The sequence below is a fragment of the Oryzias latipes genome, chromosome 16 (genome assembly GCF_002234675.1).
Source record: "Oryzias latipes chromosome 16, ASM223467v1".
Lineage (NCBI taxonomy): Eukaryota > Metazoa > Chordata > Actinopteri > Beloniformes > Adrianichthyidae > Oryzias > Oryzias latipes.
Window position 1 is genome coordinate 18143875 of NC_019874.2, and position 13722 is coordinate 18157596.

Consider the following 13722-nt stretch of genomic DNA (forward strand, 5'->3'; position numbering starts at 1 on the left):
AGACCACTGGGACCAGGAAATGGATCACACCTACCCGTATGCATTTACCACAACCACATATACATTCAAAAATTCCCTCTCACACTTGTGATTGATCCATCTGAGTTCCGGGCGTATTTCAATAGCTTTTGGGGCCAATGTTACCTTCACTTTCCACGTTTGTTTTAGCTCTTGACCTCGGGCCTCCTATTGGTCACTATACAGTCTGAGAGGCTGGATGGAGTGAAACTCTCCACAGATTTACTACTTGCTGCATCGATCAACGTCTTGGTGTCAATGGCCTTTTCCTCCTCTTTTCACAGTCTTATTATCAGAATACAAACACTTCATTTTTTTGTTTAAATCTTCAAAAAATTTCTTTTGAAAGCTGTCCAGTTGTGATTTTTTCCCCTCCACAATTTCACAATAAGTAATATTTTGAACTATGTAAATTATTATTATTATTATTATTGATCGTGACTTTTGGAATATTCTGAGTATTTGAGGAGTAAACTCCATTACCCACAAACCCTCACGCTTTTGTAGACGGAAACGACTTCAATCAAGATGGTGCTTGAAAGTACTATGGTTTGGTAAGAAATGTTAAATGTATTGAAACGAAATGTTCATTTTAAGTTATATTTGACTGTGTTCATCACATTAAATGTGGTTTTATTTATTAAGCTATTATTGTGGTACAAAGAGAAAGTGTTAACGTTTTTCTTTGTCATCTATGTTTCCTGAGTCATTTAGCGTTAGATAGCATCTACATTTTTTTAAATTACACTCAAGTCTCAACGTTTAATTTTTTCAGAAGCGCTATTTTTTGTCAAATGTGTGTTTTTCGTAGTTTCTACTCTAGCTTTGATTTTTTTCTGTCTTGATGGTCTCACAGTTGGTGTGTCATAAAACATAAACGTCAAACAAGTTAGCATTCGTAAGCTAACAGAAAACCCTGCTGCTTTTGTCTGGAGTTTAAACAAAATCATTTATCCAAACATTCAAAGGTCGCTCTGAGGTGACAAAACGTGTTAAGTATTTATTTAGCAAAAACATTATAGCCATTTATAAGTTGGGCTTTTTTTATAGCCTTGGAAGTATTAGCATCATGTAACGTATTCATTTTCTGTGTTAGTTATCCCTAATCCTCCTAGCAACAAATAAACTATACACAGGGAACTCGTTGGAATTGTGCATTCAAAGATAAATGGAAATCAGTTTGGTCCCTGTAGTCTTGCTCTGTTGTCAATATCGTGTTTAAGCTTCCACAAGTTGAGTCAAGGAGAAAAGGCATTTTGGGGTATATGAAATGAATGAATTATCTGTCACTTAAAAAAAACTGTCATCATGCTAGATGTACTATTATTAGATACAGGCAATGTATAATAATGTAGTTTTTCCATCTAGATTTTTTTCTCCTGTAACACAATTTTATTGCTCTTGTTTTATTTTTCCTTTGTTGATCAACAGGCAGTATTTTTCCTTTCTTTGTGTATGGAATACTTTTATGAAACAATTCTGCTTATTCTTGATAGTGTGGACAACAGTGAGTACATGCGAAATGGAGACTTTCTACCCACGAGGCTTCAGGCTCAGCAAGATGCAGTTAATATTGTTTGCCACTCCAAGACTCGCAGTAACCCTGAAAACAATGTGGGCCTCATCACACTAGCAAAGTAAGTGGCATTGTGGTTTAATGGAACTGACTTTATTTTTATTTATTTTTTTATCATATAATGACAACAATACTATTTTTTTTTTCCTCCAAAGCAACTGTGAGGTGTTAACCACACTGACTCCAGATACAGGAAGGATACTGTCCAAGCTGCACGCTGTACAGCCTCGAGGAAACATTAGTTTCTGCACTGGTATCAGAGTGGCACATGTGAGTGGGCTTCTCATTTTTTGAGTGAACATTTCTTTTCCATAGCAACAGACAAACCTGTAAGACAGATGAAACTTCCCTGATGATTTTTAAAGAAAACTCACAATTTCCTTCTCTTGTATTTCTCTTTGCAGCTAGCATTGAAACACAGACAAGGCAAAAATCACAAGATGCGAATTATTGCATTTGTTGGCAGCCCTGTAGAAGACACTGACAAAGAAGTAGGTGGAGTCTTGAATTAAACCCTTTTTGGGGGGGTTAAAAATTGCGCAAATAGGACCATACAACGTGATTTGTTGGCATGAAAGGGAACATTGAGTTGAATGTGGTTGCAAATTTTGATGTCTGTAAAAGCTTTTTGAAGCCTGAATATTTTACTGGATGCAATTTAAACATAATAAAAAACCTTAAATGTATCTGAAAGTAATTCCTGTGACGTTAAAACGGATTTGAGCTCATATTTGGACTAAATTAGACTAACACAACATAAAAAAATTGAATTCACATAAATTTTTTGTGTGTTATTTGTGCATAATATCAAAATAGCAAACTGTGACATTCTGATTACATGTAAGGCTCCCTGTTAATTTAAAACAGACTCTTACTACATCATCCTGGGGTTGGCACACCTCTAGATCTACCAGACTTTTAATATATTTATGTGAACCTGAGATGTTGTTTTTGTCTGCTTGTAGCTTGTCAAAATGGCAAAGCGCCTGAAAAAAGAAAAGGTCAATGTGGACATTATTAACTTTGGAGAAGAGGTAACTTTAAAGTCATGCTTTGACACAGAATCACTTGACTATATTGTAATCGATAGTTTAAATATTTGTTGTTTGTAGAATAAGTTCCTATTTTTTTCTGCCTGTCAGGAGATGAACACAGAGAAACTCACAGGCTTCATCAACACGCTCAATGGCAAGGAGGGGACTGGCTCCCACCTGGTGACAGTTCCTCCAGGACCTAGCTTAGCTGATGCTCTGCTGTCCTCCCCCATCCTGGCAGGAGAAGGGGGAGCTGTGCTGGGTCTTGGTGCCAGTGACTTTGAATTTGGAATAGATCCCAATGCAGACCCTGAACTGGCCTTGGTAAGAGAGAGAAAAGAATGCATATTTTAATTGCGACAATTTTTTCTCGACAAATGTTGAAGTAAAATGTCCTTTTGTAGTTTTCTAATCTCTCCCTGGCTTCTACTCCTCATTCTAGGCTTTGCGTGTGTCCATGGAGGAGCAGAGGCAGCGACAGGAGGATGAAGCTCGCAGAGCTGCTGTAGCCTCAGTTGCTGAGGCGAATGTTTCCTCTCCTGCTGCAGATGGTGACAACATGAGCACAACATGTCAATTTCTACTCCAGTTCTTTCAGAATGATTAACCGATTCCTTCTATTCCAGACTCCGAGGATGCCCTGCTGAAGATGTCCGTTCAGCAGACGGATTCGACCACACCTGCTCTACCAGACTTTAACCGCATGACAGAGGACGAGCAGATCGCTTACGCTCTGCAAATGTCCATGCAGGGAGCAGGAGCAGGTTAAAATAGTTTTATTTCCCTTAAATTTACAATATATAGAATAGAATTTATAGATTTTAAATTTTTAGCTCCAACCAAAACTTTTTTACTTGTTGCTGAACTGAAAAGCTCATGTAGAAAAATTACGTTTAAACAGATGTTTGTACCTGAAAGAAAACATGCTATAATCTCATTTAAATAGCCTGTTCTATACTTGTATATTTTTTTCAATGTGTGCTCTTTTTGAAAAAATAAATTAAAAATAAGACCCAACTATTGGCTTTTAATACAAACAAATTTTTCTATGTAAGCAAGTTGGTTTGCTCTGTCCTGCAGAGTTTGGTGCTGAGGAAATGGACACGGGTGCTGATGTGGATTCCAGTGGAGCAAAGGTGAACTGAAGCTGCTGTTTATGCTAAATACAGCATTATTTGATCAGAATGTGCTGACATCATCACACATATTGTCCTCATGTCTAGGATGAAGAGGACTACGATGTCATGCAGGATCCAGAGTTTATCCGAAGCGTTTTAGAGAACCTCCCTGGGGTTGACCCCAACAACGAGGCAATACGGAATGCCATGGGCTCACTGGCTTCTCAAGCCGGATCTAAACCAGATACCAAAAAGGATGAAGAGGAGAAAAAAAAGTGAAGGGCTGTTGGAAAAAATATATATATATATGTATGGTGAATAAAAGAGAACTGAATGCATGTGTTTATTCAGAGTTTGGCTCCCTTCGGTCCAGCTGGGTCATCTTTTTTTATGTATTTGTGTAAACCGTGGACAGCCTTTAACCTTTTCTCTACCTTAGGACGTAGTCTAGTCATTTTTCTTTTATTTTTGGTCATGTTTGTAAGAAAAATCATCTGGAGGATAACACTTATTAAAATCTATTGAACAAAAAATAGTTCTGTCTGTCCTGCACAAGTAAATGTCTCAGTAGTTTACTTTGGTACTATTTACTTAATAAAGATTCATTTTTGTGTCTTCCAAAACTGTTTAACTTTCTTTAACAGACTGAAATATATCAATAGTTATTGTAGAATTGCATTGGTTAAACCTTTGGGGAAAAAACTGTTATAGAAGTACTTTGTGGTAAAGTAAGAAATAAAAATATTTTAATTCTTTAAATACTACCACAGAACTATGTTCGCACTTTAAACACATCTTCTCCGGTTCTTTCTTAACTTAGTTTCTGTGGAGAGAAAAAGTTGGCTTAGGCTGTCCCCATTTATGTAGTGATTGACAACATAAAGTAGTCACTTGTTCAAATTGTAAAAAAGTCAAAAGAAGCAGTGTATCATTATTCAAGATTTAGAGCTTGTAAATGCACGGATCAGATACAGTTTCTGAGCAGAGAGCTCATAGAAATGTTGCCAGGAGAAGAGGAATTGAACTTAAATCATCAAGAGAACGTAGTATTTATCTGTCGGATGAGACTGTCCCATGGGGAGAGCATCTTCTTATCCCTGTTGTCATTCCACAGGGTCTAAACACTTGATGAACTGCAATGCTTCCACCTTTAGAGCCTGAGACGGAAATCTTTGTTTAGTCTCAACTTCATGTTGTGCGTCAGAGGAAAAGTCCAGTGGGATATAAAGCCAAATCTTAAGGTTTAAGCATACACACTTTTTAATCTCATAGATATTAATTCCTCGATTTATTAAGTAAAGGTATGGTATGTTTGGCATATTTAGCCTCATTTTCTATCATGCACCTTAGAACTTTAGTAGTTTAACCTTTCTTAGGGGAATTAATTAATACAACTTAAAGATGGTTTGTTTTTTGCATTCAGAACTTCATAAGCTTTTGGTTTCTATAAGTAAGTGTTTTTATTAACTTGTTTATTTCTTAATTTAAATGCAGATTATCTTAGGGGTCTGCATATAAACACTATAAAGGCATTTTTTAACAAGGTTTCAAAACTGCAATTGTACCATTATAGTGGTCCTTATTTACATAATTGTACTTTTATATATTTATATTACAATAAAAATATAAAGTGTTTAAAATATGGCTTAAACCCGTTGAACTGTCAGAAAAATAACTCCTAAGCTCATTAAAATCAACATTGAATATTTTTTTTTACTAGTTGAGTCGCACGACTTGATGACGTAGAACGCATGCGCCCAGATCGAAAGTCAGGAACCAACTTCGCAAACAGAAAGGTAACGCATAACTTCGTATAAATTTCAGTTCTAATAAACGCTGACATGCAATTAACTTGGTTTATTTGAAACCATTGGAACTGATGATATGGTTTCCAGCGTGTGCATTCGAGCCACTTTGAGTCGGTTGAGTAGTGAGGCTAGCTAGCATGTCGCTGTGTTAGCAGCAGACACTTGTTGCACTGCAGAATGGCTCTAAAGTTTGACGCATCAAACCGTTTTCGTCGTTTTACTTTGATCAGTTCCCTTATTTTGACTTTGCACCAGGCAAATCTTTGTTTACACATAAGCCACTATCTGTTGCCTTTGATTTTGGAACTTAAGATTGTCGTGGCACACAGTTCACCGTAAACACTTTTGTAGTACAGTCATTTCACTGTTATGCGATACAGAAATCACAATTAACCCCAAACATGTGTTCCTTTTAGGGTTCTTGAGCCTTGCCCTGGCAATGGGGGACATGAAGACCCCAGATTTCGATGATTTGCTGGCAGCTTTTGATATTCCCGACATTAATGCACAGGAAGCTATCCAGTCCAATCCAGAGGAGCAGCGGGAGGAGGCGAGGGCTAATGCTCCTCCAAGTGAGCCTCCTGTGGTCAGTGTGATTGTAAAGAACACGGGGAGGTCGGAGTCTGTGGAAGAGAAACCTGACAAGGAGAAAACGGATGATCCTTCAGACGGCGTCTTGACCTCTCAGGTTCCTGTCAAGCTGGACCCTACATCTCACCATGGTGCGACACAGCAGCTTGGTCCTAAAACGCCTCCAAGTTTGTCCGTGGATTCTGAGATGATGAGCCGATTTGAAGACCAAATGGGTTGCAATCGAACATCATGCCTCCCGCGGCTGTGGGCCTCATCGCCATCCAATTCCCCTTGTGAGCAAGAGGAAGACCCTGTGAATCGGTCCCAACAGCAAACCTCCGCAGCCGCCGACAGTTTGAGGCCCCTTCTCTACTCACAGTCTTCAAAGCATGTTGACGTGTTGCTGCCTCCACCCCTGCTTCAGAGCCATGCACGGCGTCCTCAGGAAAGTCAGCCATCCTCCACTTTAGCGCAAAATGGAAACATGAATGCAGAAGTCAGGCGTGTTATGGATACGGATGAGGAGGATTCAGAGCCAGACATTGGAAGTCCACTGGTGATCCAGGAGGGTCCAGAATTTGTCACTTCTCCCCCTGTAAATAACAAACAAAAACTACATCCTGATCTTTTTGGGAATCCTGGGAATACATCGTCTCTTGTTCCTAATCCTCCTAATCTGTCTTTTAGCTCTACACCAACACAAAGTAAATCCCAGAGTGGTGAAGATGGAAGAAGTTCTCCCATTTTCACCCAGCATGGGAAAGATGGGACACCCACCTCCCCAAATTCTTCCACATCAGATCCACATGCACAGAAGGCCCATCATTCCCCTTCTCCTACCAGCACAAACTCAACAGTGGTCCAGGAAAATTTATACCCAGAACATGTGATTGATGAGAGAGACTCACCTGAGAGCCCCCCACCCAGTGAGACAGGCTGTCTGTTCACCAACCAAAGCAGCAGCTGGGATGTGGCTGCACCGCCAGGATCAACCTCAAGTTACAAGGACTCTCCTCACCAGCAGGAGCTCAAGGAAGTAGAGTCCAGTCAGGAGGAAAAACCAGGGAGAACAAGCAAAAAAATGGCTGGAGATGGAGAAGAACCAAATAAGGAGAACTGCAGTGCCGACACGAAGGATACCGCATCCTCCTGTGAAACAGAGATGGCCTCATTTCCTCTGCGACCGCTCAAAGTGAAAATCAAAATGCCCACTGGCAGCATTACAAGGACTGTGACAAGTGGAGCGTCTAAAAGAAGTGTGAAAGTATCTACAAAAGGTGTGGACAATTCCAAAAGTTCACAAGATGGTCTTGGTGCTAGATCCAAAAAAGAGTTAGTGCTGCAGTCAGAGATGGCAGAAAAGCTGCAAGAAACGAGTTTAATCAAAGAGGAATCCTCTGTGGAGACAAAAACCAAAGTTTCCGCGACGGCAGTGAGCATCACAAAATCTGCAGCGCTTCCCTCCGTCTCTTCTGCCAGAGTCAGCACGGGCGCCTTTAACCTCCGCAGCCTGGGTCAGAAAACTCTAAACACCGGAATGACCCTGACCTCTACCCTACCTGTGCTTCCCACACAACCCAGCGGCAGACCGGCGTCGATTGTGAACAGCACAGGGGCCATCATCTCCAAGAACCAGTCCAACCTGGTCGAAGCTTTCAACAAAATCCTCAACAACAAGAACCTGCTTCCCACATATAAACCAGAACTGAGCTCCCCTCTGCCAGCAGAGTGGGGCATTAGTCTTCCTGCACAGGTAAACTTTCACATTGTCCAGGATAGATTGATGTAAAAAAAAAACTTTTTGATATTTCAAACTTAAAATCCATGAAAATAACTTTTTATGAACACATATTTAGAGTTTGTTCATGCATAAAAGCAGTGAGATTAAATAGATTGAAGTGTTGCTAAAAACAGTTGCTTTAACTGTGGTGTAAATTCTTCTCCATACGGGATTGTCAGGCTCTATATCTCACAGAAAGGCTGCTTGATGCCCCTTAGGGTTATCGCTGCCTGGAGTGTGGGGACGCCTTTGCCCTGGAGCAGAGCTTGGCGCAGCACTATGACCGCCGCTCGCTCCGAATCGAAGTGACCTGCAATCACTGCGCCAAACGTCTGGCCTTCTTCAACAAGTGTAGCCTGCTCTTACACGCGAGGGAGCACAAGGAGAAAGGCCTGATCATGCAGTGTTCACACCTGGTCATGAAGCCCGTGCCTGTGGACCTGATGATCAGCCAATCAGATGGAGCGAGAGAAGGTTGGAGAAGCTTTGTGTGTTGGTTTTTTCATTTTTTTAAAGTGTCTGCTCTCCAACTCTGTTTCCTTTTACCCTTTTAGGGTCATTGCCGTCAGTGTTGGGGCAGGCCACTTCAAAGCTTTTGCCGTCGGCCGGCAAAGGAGCAGAGGCGGCACCAAACGCTAGCACTAAATGTCCAGAGTGTCACACTCAGTTTTGCAGTAAAGAGGAGCTGTCCGACCATTTTCAGGAGGTTAAACCAGCTCACAGTACTGTAAGTTTTTTTCTGTTGTAATCATCAGTGATGAAAGTCTTCCGGGAATTCCCGGAAATCCGGGTTTTTGAGCAAACCGAACGTACTTTCCGGGAAATAAAGACCTGATCTCTACGGAAAAATCGCTTTCCGGATTAAAAAATGGTCTGAAATCAGCTAATTTTAGCTTTATTTTACTATATTTCTCCGCAGATCGCTTCCTCTATGGTCGTGGCCATCTCTCGTCTTCCGGGCCTAATTGACCAATGACGGGACGTTTTAGTTGCTTTCGGATGCGTCGATGGGTCTGATTGGCTCTGTCTGCACCACGTGGTCAGCGTGACTTGCTTCCCTAGAGACCAAAACTGGCGGACCCACGCTAAACTTTCACAAACACATCTGAAGAGTTTGCGATCAAATTTGTGTTAAAATAATGGCAGGCATCGTCATTATTGAGCCTGGTCACGACCTCAGTTGTGAGAAGACGATAAAAAACAAATTGAAGTGGTCTTGGCTGGAAAAAAAAGATTTTTAAGGTAGTGTAGGTCAAATACTTCTTTGTGTAAAATAATCTCAAAACCACATTTTGAAATAATTTCAACTTTAGTTTTGAGTTTCAGTTTTTATTTTGAATACATTTCTTTATCTAATTTATTTGTATTTCCTAATTACCATGATTTAGTTCAGTATAGTTGACATTAATTATAAGTATTTGATGGTTTGGACCCGCACTCCCTTAAAAAACAATGTTTACAATATTTAGTTTATTTTTTATGTTTGTTTTGATATTTCCCAGATTACTTAGTATTGGTGTTAAAGAATTGATGTATTATGTTATAGAATTATAGTTTAAAGCAGATCCCATATTTTGATGTAATTATAGTTTGAGAAAACAGTGCAAGTGGATGTTGTACATCAGTCATTTCTAACGCAGAAATAATGTATAAATAACTGAGGTATTTTCATAGAATATCATAGTTACTGGTGTTCTTTTTGCCATTTGGGGCTTTGATGTTACTATATTTTAGCAATTGTATGTTTTGCAGCTTTAAGGAAAAGCGTAGATTGTAGGATTGTGTTACTTTGAGCAATTTTCCAAATTCTTTTTTGGGACCAGCAAGTCCTTAATGGAGAGTCAAACTAGGGGTTTGAATGACAAATCATGATGCTCCAATTAGTCTTAGTTTCTTGATAAAGAAGTGAATAACTAGCTGCCAGAATACACCAGAATGCATCTAAGACCACGTATTTTTCCAAAATTTCGCTCTGTGCCCGCCATATCGCTCAAAGAAAAGTTCAGGGATTTTTTCCTTACCTGACTTTCATCACTGAATCATTGACGGTATATGGGAACTGGACTGAGATCCCGCTTTCAAGTGGTAGGGGTGTGGCCTTCCAACAAACTCACTCCTGATTGGCAAGAGTGGTTGTCATAGAAATGGTGACTCCAGCTGATTTGCTTACTGATGTCTGGTTCCAACGTGGCCTGTGAAAAAATGGCGACTGAATTGACTTGATTTGGTTGGAGGTAGAAGTAAGTCGTTTTCTTTGCATGACGTCACCCGCACTCAGTCCAGTTCTCATGTACAGTCTATGGTTCGAAGCAGCCTGCAACATAGGGTTAAGAAATGCACTTTTTATGATAAATTACCATTAATGTTTGGGTTATTTTTTCACCTCACATTAATAATAGACAAAGTTTCATTCTTACAACTTAAATCAAAGTTAGGAAAAATTAATGAAATGATGGTAGTATAACTTCCTGTGCAAAGTTTTCTAGACCTCAAAACAATGTTGAGGAAATATTTCTGAAGTTTTAAGGTTAGTTTCTTAGTATTTTCTAAATCTGGACTCTTCATTTTGTTTAGTCGTGTACAGAGTGCTCCCCCACCATGCTCCTTCCCAACTACTGCAGCTCAGTCGCACATCAGCGCATCCACCAAGGGAGCCAGCCACACGTCTGCCCAGAGTGCGGCCTCACGCTCAAACAGCCGCTCTTTCAGAAACATCTGTACGAGACCTGCCTGCACTTCTCTCGCCGTGTTGGCTACAGGTACAGCTTTTTGCTTTACGCCTCTGTTGGCTCATCTCCTGCTTTTAGAACATCCACCTTTGCTCACACCTCTTCTTACAGATGTTCCAGCTGCCTGGTGGTGTTTGGAGGACTGAACTCTGTGAAGTCTCACATCCAGCAGGCTCACTGTGACGTGTTCCACAAGTGCCCCAGCTGCCCCATGGCTTTCAAATCTGCCCCCAGCGTACAGAGCCACATTACTGCCCAGCATCCAGATGCCACCGAGGGACAGACTTTGTATATGAAACACATACTCCACGTGGTCTCGTCTAACTTTTCATTTAGACAAACTAACCAGGGTTCTTATTCCTTTGCAGGCTGATTTATAAATGTGTCATGTGTGACACGGTTTTTACTTATAAGCATGTGTTGCACACCCACTTTGACACCCATTTAACCAACCAGAGGGTGCAGGTGTTTAAATGTCCCGAGTGCAACAAGCTGTTCTCTCAGAGACATTCAATGCTGGACCATTTCAAGGTAGCTCTTCCTTAAATGTCGAGACACAGAAAAGCCCACAATTCTTTTATTTCATTGTTTTTCATATTTGTTTTTCTCAGACTCACAAGACCCTTACTGTTAAAGAAGAGTTGCTTTCCCCTGCTTCCACATGTATACCTGTGAGTTTCAAGAGCTCGGAGGGAGGAGGAGATCTGGAAAAGGGGAAGAAAAGGAAAGCTAAAACTGAAAGGATCAAGGCTCCTGCGGGGTGGAAGTGTCAGTCTTGCAACTTGCAGTTCACAGAGAAGGAGGACTACGTAAACCACATGAGCCAACAGCACGGCAAGGTCTCAAACGAGCAAACCGCTTAGGATTTAACCTGAAAATGAAACCAAAAGAACTCCACGTGTGAATGTTTGTGTGTTCAGACGCTGAAGAAGTTTCCCTGCAACAAATGTGAGAGCTCCTTCACCACCACCTCCAGCATGAGGCGCCACATCAGAGATAAACACAAAATCCTGAGCCGTGGCTTCCGCTGTCAGTGAGTATTCCATCCCTGTATGTGAAAATGAACACAAAACTGTTTGAAGTTACTTCTTTAAGACATTTAAAAAGGATAAATATCACTTTTCTAGCCTTCATTTGGATATTCTTTTTTTTGTGCACCTGTATAAAACTTGCACTATAGCCGAAATAGATTTTTATGGTTTTATTTTTTATAAAAAATTTGTTGTGACCCATCGTCAAATGCAGTATGACACAGATAAAGGCAGAGAAGACCATGTGATCTTCATCATCTCCAACATAAAAGATGTTTCAAACGGTCAAAAACTGCTGTTAGAGGAAGATGCTGATAGCAGGGACTCCAGATCAGACCTCTGACACACACACTACAATAATAAGAACTGACTTTTTGTTATTTAAAGTAAATCTGCTGCAGCTAATGGAGCAAAACTGAAACAAATAGTTCTTTAATGAGGAGTCAAATCTTTAAAGTACATCTAAAATGTGTTTGTAGGTTTTGCTTGGAGAGTAAGAAAACTTTCAGCAGCAGAGCCATGTTGGAGAGACACATAGAGCTGAGGCACGGCGTGGACCGCCTGAACCAGGATGCAGGGACGGTAAGCTTCTGCCGCCGTTGTTGTTACAAGATGGTGAATCAGCAGACATGTTTTCTCAGATGTTGTTTGTGAACTCACAGAGAGGATATGAAGCCGACAGCTCATCGGAGCAGGACAGCGTGAGGTCTCGCCGGAAGCGCAGAGAGGTCAAGTTGGAGCGCAGTGAAGAGCCCACGTGCAGGATGAGTCCGGCGAAGAAGCTGCGCTCCTCCTCCTCCTCCTTTCCCTGCGCCCCTTCCGAGGCTGTGCTCAGCTGTGCTCACTGTGGCTACTCCACAGACAACCAGGCGGCGTTTCAGGAGCACATCAGCCAGCACAGACAGAGCGCCGCGGAGAGCGCCGGTGTGCAGTGTCTGCAGTGCGGCGCCTGCTTCACTTCCTCATCCTCCCTGTCCCGCCACCGCTTCATCTCACACAAGGTCAAGGATGCATCCGGTGACGGTCCACAAAGCCTCGGTGGGAACCTGGCACCCTCCCCCAGCAACACCAAGAATCCCAGCGACAAGAGTCACCTGAATGGCTCTGCGCCAGCGTCCCCCTCAAGCCAAACCTCCACAGGTCAGGGAAAGGAAGAGGAGGGAGGCCTGGCCTGTAAGGTGTGCGGCAAACACTTTGAAAAGACATCCGATCTAAACACACATTTCAGAACTCATGGCATGGCCTTCATTATTGCTAGAAATGCAGGAAAAACGATCTGAATGTAAAGTTGAGTTTCCAAGAAAGTGCTTTTTTTCTGTTATTATGTAAAGGGGGGGTCATTTATCTGTGCACTCACTGTTAACCAAAGAGCTTCTCAGTGCTAGCACTGTGAAAGAAACAAGCACTAGTTTTAGAAATTCCAAACTCAGGATCTGCTGCACTTCTGTCCCAGTCACGATATCAGGGACATCCTGGAGGCTCAATTAGACATTTGCATAAATAAATGATCATGAAAGGCTGTTTAAACATTTCAGAATGGAAAAAAAATCTGATTCAGAAATTAGTTTTTCTTCTACAGACATTTTGTTAGATATATTTTTGTGAGATTTGTTTTGTATGCTTTTAGTGCATCTGTACATTTTCATTTTATACTTTGCCTTTGTGGAGGTAAAAATATCTTTATGGGTTTACATATTACTGTAGAAACATCCATCTTTGCAAATTTTAAGTCAGTAATTGTACTGAAATGGTTAACAATAATTGAACATATTTGTAGAATTTGGTTAAACAGACATACATGCAAATATATATCTATATCTCTATATATCTATAGATATGGTATATAATTCTCCTCAAATATGTAATAAAATCATTTTTCTATGTGAGTAAATATTTATCTAAAGCTATCAGAATCCTGTAAAAACAAATTGTTCTTTTTATAAAATAATTATTGTTTTTTTCTTTTCTCAGAACCTGAACTTGTTTAATTTGTTTTTTAGTGTCTGAGACTTTTAAGAGAATAAAAAATCCTTGACCCACACACCTTTGTGTTCC

The 13722-nt window shown here is 40.7% G+C and overlaps 2 protein-coding genes across 2 annotated transcripts; both read left to right on the plus strand.

Annotated features, from left to right (window-relative positions):
* The first annotated feature begins 484 nt into the window (after nt 1–484).
* LOC101173089 (26S proteasome non-ATPase regulatory subunit 4) lies at nt 485–4281 on the plus strand. The gene is made up of 10 exons (XM_004077888.4): nt 485–572; nt 1515–1655; nt 1750–1864; nt 1999–2085; nt 2560–2628; nt 2737–2952; nt 3071–3179; nt 3255–3392; nt 3709–3764; nt 3852–4281. The coding sequence occupies exons 1-10, from the start codon at nt 547–549 to the stop codon at nt 4023–4025; spliced, it is 1131 nt and encodes a 376-aa protein (XP_004077936.1). The 5' UTR covers nt 485–546; the 3' UTR covers nt 4026–4281.
* Nucleotides 4282–5472: 1191 nt separating this feature from the next.
* On the plus strand, nt 5473–13708 carry LOC101173408 (zinc finger protein 687a). The gene is made up of 11 exons (XM_011485272.3): nt 5473–5542; nt 5971–7880; nt 8126–8381; nt 8462–8634; nt 10482–10666; nt 10748–10924; nt 11005–11167; nt 11248–11475; nt 11557–11669; nt 12147–12249; nt 12330–13708. The coding sequence occupies exons 2-11, from the start codon at nt 5994–5996 to the stop codon at nt 12945–12947; spliced, it is 3903 nt and encodes a 1300-aa protein (XP_011483574.1). The 5' UTR covers nt 5473–5542; nt 5971–5993; the 3' UTR covers nt 12948–13708.
* Nucleotides 13709–13722: the final 14 nt, after the last annotated feature.

Bases quoted from the DNA above. Each gene is read 5' to 3' on its own strand.
- LOC101173089 (XM_004077888.4), top strand. From the start codon at position 547: ATGGTGCTTGAAAGTACTATGGTTTG. The intron at 3,393-3,708 runs GTTAAAATAGTT...TCTGTCCTGCAG, and splicing joins CATGCAGGGAGCAGGAGCAG to AGTTTGGTGCTGAGGAAATG. The intron at 3,765-3,851 runs GTGAACTGAAGC...CCTCATGTCTAG, and splicing joins TGGATTCCAGTGGAGCAAAG to GATGAAGAGGACTACGATGT.
- LOC101173408 (XM_011485272.3), top strand. From the start codon at position 5,994: ATGGGGGACATGAAGACCCCAGATTTCGATGATTTGCTGGCAGCTTTT. The intron at 11,476-11,556 runs GTCTCAAACGAG...TTGTGTGTTCAG, and splicing joins TGAGCCAACAGCACGGCAAG to ACGCTGAAGAAGTTTCCCTG. The intron at 11,670-12,146 runs GTGAGTATTCCA...ATGTGTTTGTAG, and splicing joins AGCCGTGGCTTCCGCTGTCA to GTTTTGCTTGGAGAGTAAGA.